The sequence below is a fragment of the Poromitra crassiceps genome (assembly GCF_964638095.1).
Source record: "Poromitra crassiceps genome assembly, chromosome: 4".
Lineage (NCBI taxonomy): Eukaryota > Metazoa > Chordata > Actinopteri > Beryciformes > Melamphaidae > Poromitra > Poromitra crassiceps.
In genome coordinates, this window is record NC_139626.1 from 31,225,216 (window position 1) to 31,235,215 (window position 10,000).

Sequence of the window (10,000 nt, forward strand, 5' to 3'; positions counted from 1 at the left end):
CCAAACCGCCTCTCTCTGTTTCCCAAACACCACATGCAAGTGCAGGGGCACGCACGCACGCACGCGCGCACGCACAGTGTTAGTCAATGGTTAGAGAAGCGGTTCGAGAAAGCGAGCTTGTGACCGGAAGGTCGTCGGTTCAATCCCCGTGGTCGCGCAGGATAAATCTGGGTGGGGAAAGTGAAAAGGCAGCGCTTGCCCCTCCCTCATTAACACCACTGAGGTGCCCTTGAGCAAGGCCCCTTAACCCCAACCGCTCCAGTGCAGCTGCTCAGTGGCCAGCAGATCAGACTGTGGTTGTACTGGGCAGCTTCCAGGTGTGAATGTGTATGTGAATGTGAACAGGGTGCTCCTGAAAAAGAGAGCATTGCTCTCAGTGAGACTCCCCCTGTATAAATGATGGTAAAACACACACACACACACACACACACACACAACCTCCTTTTTTTTGCAATGAAATAATGACGATTAATTCACAAAAACAGGGAAGTGATGGCTCCTCTCCAGAGGAATAACACCTCACTTCACCATATTGATAGAAAAGTCCTATCGGCCGCGCGAGCCACCACTTGACCTTCTGACCTTGCAGTGAACAGTGGATTCAGAGGTCTTCTCTGTGGATTCAGAGATTCCAGTGATCTGCTGTGAGAGCGAGAAGAAGTAGGTCAAGTCTGACACTGTTTTCATGTCTAATAGGGGCATACTTGAACTCTATCGAGGCGGTTAAGATAAGCAATCTGTTTGGGACTCTCGCTTTCAGCTCGCAGCGTGTTGCTGCTTGAGTGCGCAGCCTGGATGAGCTTAGAAAGGGCGGAGCTCGTCATTATTGTGAGGGGCTATTGTCTCATGGCACACCTCCCCACAATGGGCTTCAGTGTCAAATCAAGCTGATCACCACTTCCATCCTAACCAAAACCATTGTAGACCTAACTTCATGATATTTGGCTTTGGGGGATTTCATTTTCCTTAAATAAGCTGTAGTTTTCTTTGCAAAGCTGATTTTCTGCTACTTGGAATTCAAGACCCTTCTCAATCTCCAAGAATGAAAATGATGTTTATTTATTTTTTCTACATGCATGGACTAATATGGTGCTGTATTTCAAAGTTATTGCTAGCTCTACTAATGACAGGAAAAATGTGCCATCCTGATTTTTGCACACAAATGTTTTTTCAATATGTCGGCCTATGTGGTGGCTTCAAGGCGAAAAGGGAAAATATTAGAAGTGACAAACGCGCGTGGGCAGCCGCGCCGTGGAAGACGGGAAACGAGAAGCGCGCTGCTTGCTTTGGCATCCGCACTTGGCCCTGGTTTCAAGTCGCTATTAAAACTCGCTGGCTCCATGGCCCTACCTCTCTTGTAACCCGTATTAAATCCTCGACGCGTTGCTGTTTTTCTCGCTCTCCTCTCCGCAACACGCGGGCAGCTGTAAACCGGGGAGTCCACACCTGTCTGCCGCGTCCGCCGCACTCTGATCCCGTGCGCCCTCGGTGATTCAGTGGCCAAACCCCTACTTACAGTCACACGACCTCAAGCATATAATTTAGTAGCTTAATGACAGTCATTGACTTAGTTTAAAACAAATGGTTGGTAATGGGCAGCCCGTCATTGCAAGCGCTGCCCTTTCACTTGTATTGTACCTTAGCCTACGCGAATATCGGTGCGTAATGAAGGCAGAATCTGCTGAAACACGCTGGGTGTGAAATAAATCGGCACAGCACAGTGACCGCATTGCAAGCATGAGAACTTACCCCACTGTCAACTCGTTACAGTCGCTGTCTTGAAATAATAATAAAAAAAAAACCTCCGCTGAATGAGATCCAATTAGGCGCTTGTCTGTCAGAAACGCTCCAAGTCGCCAAGTCAGAGTCGCGTCGGTGTCAAAAGGGACGGGAGAAAGGCGCGCGACATAATCCAAATGAGGCTGTTGGTGGAGCGAGGGGATGCCGACAGGAGGTGGGTCAATGCACCCATCCGCTCACAGCCGCTCACGCCGAGTGAAACCGCTCCGGTACATCCATAGGTTGAAAAGCGAGCCAAGGGTAGGCTACTCCCCGTTACAATCAAACCCAGATTTCCCCAACCGTGTGTGTGTGTGTGTGTGTGTGTGTGTGTGTGTGTGTGTGTGTGTGTGTGTGTGTGTGTGTGTGTGTGTGTGTGTGTGTGTGTGTGTGTGTGTGTGTGTGTGTGTGTGTGCGTGCGTGCGTGCGTGCGTGCGTGCGTGTGTGTGAGAGAGAGAGAGAGAGAGAGAGAGAGAGAGAGAGGGAGGGAGAATTTACTTTAGTTTCGTATTTCTTTTATTATTACTATTTGGTGCGGACCATTTAGCCAAAATAACGTGCAAAGGAAAATAAACATTCGACGTAACCCACCACTTGCTTTGAGGACCCCCACCCCCTCCCCAACAACACAACTGGTCTCACTTTTACAACAAATACCTCCGTCGCTTTACTGACTGACTGTTATGTGCTGCTCGCTCTGAGAATGCCTCCTGGCTCGGCGTGTTCACAGGCAGCCATATGGAGGTCGTAATGAGAACACAAAACACTGAACCTGTTGAAACTGAGGAGCGGGGCTCCGGGGCTCACAGAAACAAGAGGCAGATGCATGTAGCCTATAACTTATTAATTCTAATAATAGTCTAAAACACATTGGATTTATTAGGCGAACGCCAGCGCATCAAGGCAGCCAAAGGGACGTGTTTTAGTCATATATAATAACAAAAGTCGCACCAAATTAAATAAAGCGGAGTTTAATTGGCCCGTGTTTTCATCTGAGAGAGAGAGAGAGAGAGAAAGAGAAAGAGAGAGAGAGAGACAGAGAGACAGAGAGAGAGAGAGAGAGAGAGAGAGAGAGAGCACACTGGCCCTGACAGCAGCTTAATACTGTAAGTAACTCCAGCATTCATCATCATCATAATGAATTTGCTAACTGGCAGCAGGCAGGTAATGCGCATGTGCTTTGTCATGATGACTTTGAGCACGATCTGTGCGTAAAAGCGCGTGCGTAAAAGCAGGGGGAGCGCGCGTGCGTAAAGCACCTATATGAGGGGTCAAAATAAGACAGGGCAGGCGCGTGGTTTACGTTGACTTCAGAGCAGTTCCGAGTATGGCTAATAAAAAGAAGAGAAATGCTCCAAAAAACGTTTTAATTTATGAATTGTTATTTTTCCATCTAGCAATACTTCTTGAAGCAGCAGCTAAACAAAGTGGTTACTAAGCGACAGCTAGGCCTAAGTGCCTGCATGAGTGGTGGGTTCCCGTTTGCATAATATCATATATTTGAAATGAACAGCTGTGTGGTCACAAGTGAGTTTGTGGCTATTTTACAGCGTGACTCTGCCAATTGAGAATCTGCTGCGCTATCAAATAATGCGTATATCCTACATTGGAACAGCAGGCCTGTAGGATATGAAATCAGCTGGCAGGACAATGAGTGCCGCATGAATCTGTCACATGACTATCCCCTAATTTATAGGCGGCAACACGCATGTCGGCCCGGTGTGTTATTGCAGGTGCAGCCCGGCCTACCGGCGGATCATGAACCACTGCGCTGCACTGACTGCACTGCGGCCGGTCAAATCCCGAGCGAGCGCCTCCTGGCTCCGATGTAAGCTGATCAACATTCCTCCTGTGTTTACTGTGCCATCCACTGGGCCAGGCCGGGGAACACCAGGCTCCAGTGTGTGTGTGTGTGTGTGTGTGTGTGTGTGTGTGTGTGTGTGTGTGTGTGTGTGTGTGTGTGTGTGTGTGTGTGTGTGTGTGTGTGTGTGTGTGTGTGTGTGTGTGTGTGTGTGTGTGTGTGTGTGTGTGTGTGTGTGTGTGTGTGTGTGTGTGTGTGTGTGTGTGTGTGTGTGTGTGTGTGTGTGTGTGCGTGTGCGTGTGCGTGCGAAGCCTATCAGAGGACACCTGCAGCCACTTCTGATATGTTCCCATTCAGCTTCACCATGAAAACCAGACACATTCAATCAAACAGGCTGTGACCTCTTACTTACAGTATGAGCTGAAGCACAAAGGGGTTTAATCTGTCCAATCAAACTGCAGAGATCATTTTCTCCCTCCCCCCCCTCTCAACGACTGAGACTCAACATGTCTTTATTGTTGTTATTCTATTATTCATTTATTCAGCTGTCTCCTCTCCTGCTCTATTCTGCTATTCCAATATGCTTCTCCAATCAAAGCCCCTTTCTTTCTCTCCTCTCCTGCTCGATGACTGTCAGGTGAACCTGCATTTTAATTGGCTTGCTTTAATTAACACGTTTCTAAATGGGTTTCAGCGATTTTTATTTATTTTCCTGTTCCCCTGTTTTTTGTTTGCTTGCTTGTTTGTTTTTGCATTTTCAGATCTGCCTGTTTAATAGGCTATCTCTTCATCCATATTTTCCTAACCTTCTCCAGTGTGTATTACTATAAATTCGTTAGTTCAGAAATGGTATTTTCGACACAATCTTTAATCAATCACTTCCCTATGGTCTATTTTCAATTCTCTGTTTTGTCACACTGCTGTTCCAAGATTAACAACAACGTTAACGTTAGCCCTGTTCACAAATGTTCACTTGCAGCCGTTTCCAAAGTAATTCGGGTGTAATTGATTCATGTAATCCTTTTCACAGATACATCTGACAAACCAGGCCAACAGCAGGGGGAAAATAACGCTATCACTTCAGAATGACTCATTGAGTCAGTCGCATGTAGCCTATTTGAATTTTAAAAGGCTAAATGTTCATGAGTTCAGGTTCAGCAACAGCACCAGCACCAGCCTGTCTCCGCGGTGAAATGTCGGCAGGCACTATCTAAATAGGCTACTAGATTATTTCTCCAATTACAACTGTGTGGGACAGATTAGATTGCGTTCAAGACAGAATGAAAGTAAGCAACAGAAGAGGGTAACAACAGGCAACACACTCACTTGCTGTCAGCTGGGATGGAAGCGGGGAGCTCTCCTGTCCTCTGTGCTTTTCAGTTGTTGCTCTTGGATTAGCAGCTGATTGTGTCTGGAAAACAAGCGGAGTTTGTTCCCAGCCTGTGTCTGTCAGCGCCGGGCTCCCTGCGGCGGCCACCCTGCACAAAATGTCAGCCTCCGGTTTTTTGCTCGCTTCATGTTTGGCACCTCGGCTGCTGCTTGGCGCAAGGAGAGATGCTTTTAGCCTACCTTGTCCGGAGGGAAACCCCTATAGCCTTCTGCGGGTGGAGGGCGCCCTCTTGTGGCGGGACTACTAAACCTCACTCACATTATTGCCCAGACGCTCTGGCTCCAACTGACTCGAACATATTGGTCCAATTTTGCTTTTCTCGTTTTACTTATTTACTTTAGAGGGAGAAGATCGAGCAAAAATGTCAGAAAAGTATAAATAACATAAGATAACAAAAGGAGAGGTCACGATTTGTGTCACGAAAGTGACATCGGACCTGGCTGATGATGTCATAGACATTGTGACATCATCAACCCAGCAAGCACTTGCAGGCGTCCAGGTAGTGTAGCGGTAGATTCCCTGCCGACCAACGCGAGAGGCGTAGGTTCGTATCCTCGTGTTAACTTCGGCTTATCTCTCCAGACAGACGTTCGACTTGCATCGAAAATCTATCGGCAGGCTCCGTCAAAAGGGGTGTAACAGCGCTCGCACGCATGCTGCGTTTCACCCGATCAAAATGAAGTGAACGTGACCGATGTGTTGTCAACACTTATCATTTTCAGCGTGTAGCAAGTTGCTACTGAAGTTGCTACTAGCAACGAGCTAGAGTTGTTATTGTTGTTTCATAGCGACGGGCGGATTTGAGAGCGACACCCAGGGAGCGGAAAAGAAATGCATTCATATGCATTCATGCAAATGCATTAACCAAATCACTGATGATGTCACCGCATGGGATTTATGACATCACTGATGATGTCATGATATGCCTCACCAAATCACTGATGATGTCACTGTATGCTGGGTAATTGTGGGTCGCCGCCGCGCCGCTCCTCCTATTATAGTATAAGATACAAGATAGTTGTGTCATAAATCCCGGATGATGTCAAACAGCCCTAGACAGCTCGGACTGGTGGCCACACTCCGCCTCCACCACTCTGTACAGCTCCATGGTGGCTTTGGCGTCCTCCACAGAAGAGTGGCCCTTCTTCCTATTCTGGATGTCCCGGTTGAATATTGCCTTGGTGAGTCTCTTCAGCGAGGCGCACTCTGTCTGTGTGAAGCCGGCCTTCTGGTTGAGCAGCGGGATGCGGGAGGTGTCTCTGGTCAGGTCGGTGGGGTGGTCGTAGCGCAGGACCTCGAAGTCATTGTGGACGGCGTGGCCAATCACCACCTTCCCCTCCAGCAGCCTCAGTATCTCCTGCCTGGCCTCAGTGTACGGCGTGGCCCTCTCCAGGTGGCACCAGCGGATGCCGCTCCAGCGCGTGCGGTAGTCGGTGACGGGCGCAGAGGGCTTGATGAACTTGTCGTACACCACCTGTCCGTCATACGTCACTATACTGCAGCGTGCCAGCTGACTGACGCGCCCTTTGGGCCCGGTGCCCACCATCTCACAGTCCATAGCGAGGACGGTGCATGAAGAGGGATTAGCGAGCTCGGTGTATGCAGAGGGCTTGGTGCCGGAGTTCGTAGCACCGGTTCTGCTGTCGGTTCTGCTGGGCGCATGAGGTGGATTTCTGTTGTGCATGGCAGAGGGAGCTTGTCCTTGGTGCTTGTTCAGTTTTCCTTTCGGGTAGCCCTTTCGCCTCTCTTTGCATATATTATCTGTTCTCTCATCAGACATGGTTATGGCTCTCCAGTTCCAGGTCACAAGCAATGTTCAATCAAAGTACTTGCTATCGAAGAAGACTTGAGAGCTCGATTTCTAGGGTCCCATCACTGATGATGTCACTGTCACTGATGATGTCACGATTTGTCACAATCACTGATGATGTCACTGATGATGTCACGATTTACTATCAAAATCGTGACTAACATCGCCCGCCAAATCTGCAAATCGTGACTAACAAACACCGCCCAACCCACAATTTGATGATGAGGATGATGATGATTATGATGATTATGCTCACGTTTGGGTAAATATGTCTTTGTGTAGGATATGCCAAAGCCAAAATAGGATGTGGTAGAGAATTTCACGAATATTACTATGCAACGTGCCAGAAATCAACTGAAAACCACTAGATTTTCTGTCTTCGTAACAAACAGCTAAAAATTATATATTTAATGGAGAAAATATATCTCAGTAATTTACGACTTCATAACTCAATGACTTCAAACTCAAGGTCTAAATCAATGTTCAGCGATCCATCAAAAGTTATTCACTCTTTTATTCCCTCTTGATCCTGCCGAAATGAAAAGGGATGGCTGGTATAACTGGGCTAGCAGGGCTCTAAGCCCTCCCTATCATCATCTGCCCGCCCCCGCCACAGTCGCACCGATCACATGTCATCAGCCCGCCACAGTCGCACCAATCACATGTCATCAGCCCGCCACAGTCGCACCAATCACATGTCATCAGCCTGCCACAGTCGCACCAATCACATGTCATCAGCCCGCCCCCGCCACAGTTGCACACAATCACATGTCACGAAGGGAGCTCTCCACAAGGGCTGTGGCTTTCATGATAACGCCTCATGGTGGCTTCGACTTCCGCTGGCTTGGAGGGGAGTCAGCGAGGACTGATTGGTAGGTTCTGGAAATATGTGTCTTTTATTCCAGCTACCTGGTTGTAACAAATTACAACTATTACATTACATTACATTACATTACAACTATTACATTACATTGAATGATACACTTCAGCTAACAGTTTTTGGTTTCCACAGTGGCTAAATCACAAATTGGAGATGAAAACAAATGTCCCAGCTGTTTATTGTTGTCTTTGTGAACTGATGTCACCGAGCACTCGATGATATCATCAGTGATGTCACTCACGCAATTGTAATGTTATCACTGAGTGTCATCAGTCATGATGTCACCAGTGATGTCACTTGAGAAATTACACTCTAAAGGTCCTTACACATCAAGAACGATGCGAATACGGCATTGACGTGCGAATTAATCGCACAAAAAAAACTACCGATGTGTAAGGGACCTTTACTCTATTTAAATATTTTCAAGAAAGGCTGGTCAATATGCGGAAATTCAAGAGAACATGTGGGCAGGTGTGTTTCCTCCTCATCTTGGTCACTGTAGTCTTGTATCGTGTGATGTATCGGGATGTATTCGCCTATTTACAGAACCAGCAGTCCAATATGCTATCATCAGGAGTCAAGAGTACCAACCAGAACCCCCTTACAAGACATTTGAACCATGAAAAGCTGGAGAAATGTCCCGAAACATCTCCTCTGCTGGTGGGTCCTCTAGAGGTGGAGTGCAGCTCTCCGGTCAACCTGGAGCAAGTCAGGAAGGAAAACCCAAATGTGGAGGCAGGTGGGCGCTTCCAGCCCGCGGACTGCGAGGCACAGCAGAAAGTGGCCGTCATCATCCCCTTTCGCAAACGAGATGAACACCTCAAGTACTGGCTCTACTACCTGCACCCCATCCTGCAGCGGCAGCAGCTCCACTACAGAGTCTACGTCATCAACCAGGACGGGGACGAGATCTTCAACCGAGCCAAGCTTCTCAACGTGGGCTACGCCGAAGCGCTAAAGGAGTACGACTACGACTGCTTTGTCTTCAGCGATGTGGACCTCATCCCCATGGACGACCGCAACACACACAAGTGTTTCAGTCAACCTCGCCATCTCTCCGTCTTAATTGACAAGTTTGGCTTTAGGTTGGCATATTTGCAAAATTATGTAGGCGTTTCCTCCTTGAGTAAGCAACAGTTCCAGAAGGTCAATGGCTTCTCCAGCAACTACTGGGGCTGGGGAGGCGAGGACGACGATAAATAGAATCGTTTCCAAAAACATGTCCATCTCGCGCCCCGAAGGAACACTGGGGAAATGGAGGATGATCCAACACAACACCCAGCAAGCATTTTTAGGTTGAAAAGACGTTTAAAAAACGTTTAGGGTCAACGTTGAAAAAACGTGCAAGAAAGGTTCAAGAGTGAAAGTTTTTTCACCGACTATTTGCAGACGTTGATTAAACGTTCACATTTAGACCATATTTCACCAGGATCTTAAATAAAAAATTTAGTGAGCGTCTATAAGCTGTACGGCTTCAGAGGTTAACTTAATTTAACACCAGCAACTCAGGGGGTACACAGAGCCTATACAGTCTGTTACAATAACATAGCGTGCCCAGAGCACCTCGTTCCGCACTTGGTGCAGACCGGTGCAGACTTGCTTTGGTCTAGTAGTCAGTCACAGCGAGTAGCGACTAAGTACTTGCGCATGCGCATTGCTGCAGGAAATCAATTCATTATTTTGCGCTAAACTAACCATAGTTGTGTCCTGGAAGCTTTTTGCTGGCACCACATAGCCTATATAGTCCCATATTTATGATATTTCATGTGACATAAAATGCGTTGAAATGTAGTTTTCGTGTAGACCAGATTTCAACTCTCAGTTACACAATAAAATGGACAAATGCCAATTCCCCCACTATCAATATTGTCTCTATTCCAAGCTAGAACAAATGTTCTAACAATATGATTAACCAAATTGTGTTTTTTTACACGTTGACGTTGTAACCGCATTTTAGCCGGTTGAAAAGAGGGTGAAATTAGGTCTTAGACGTTCAAACCCAATATCACCCAGATTTAAACTAAAAATCAACGTTGAAAAAACGTTTTGTGCTCGCTGGGCAGAGACAAGCTGAACGAGCGAAACCCACACCGTTTTGAGCTCATCAAACACGGCAACGAGACCATAATCTTCTTCTTAAGCTGCGTTCACACCGACCTATTAAAGTTTGTTGCTGGCGTCGAGTTTACATACAAAGTCAATGCAAACGAGCGATTGAGCGTATATTCGCCTGGGAGAATAATCGCTGGGCGTCCGAGCGGCAGAGACAGAGCGACAGGGAGAAAATACGCTCGTCGCTCAAGATGAAATATTCCAACTCGAGCGAAAATACGCTGGCAT

The 10,000-nt window shown here is 47.3% G+C and overlaps 1 protein-coding gene and 1 pseudogene across 2 annotated transcripts; one reads left to right on the top strand and one right to left on the bottom strand.

Moving 5' to 3' along the window:
• Window positions 1–6,012: 6,012 nt before the first annotated feature.
• Window positions 6,013–6,750, bottom strand: LOC310775743 (interferon-stimulated 20 kDa exonuclease-like 2; the record flags this gene model as incomplete). Its single annotated transcript, XM_083635883.1, has 1 exon — window positions 6,013–6,750. The coding sequence occupies one exon, from the start codon at window positions 6,748–6,750 to the stop codon at window positions 6,013–6,015; it is 738 nt and encodes a 245-aa protein (XP_083492009.1).
• A 1,351-nt stretch (window positions 6,751–8,101) lies between these two features.
• LOC310775744 (beta-1,4-galactosyltransferase 1 pseudogene) lies at window positions 8,102–8,960 on the top strand (annotated as a pseudogene). The gene has a single exon. The product of its transcript is annotated as a beta-1,4-galactosyltransferase 1 pseudogene (transcript).
• Window positions 8,961–10,000: the final 1,040 nt, after the last annotated feature.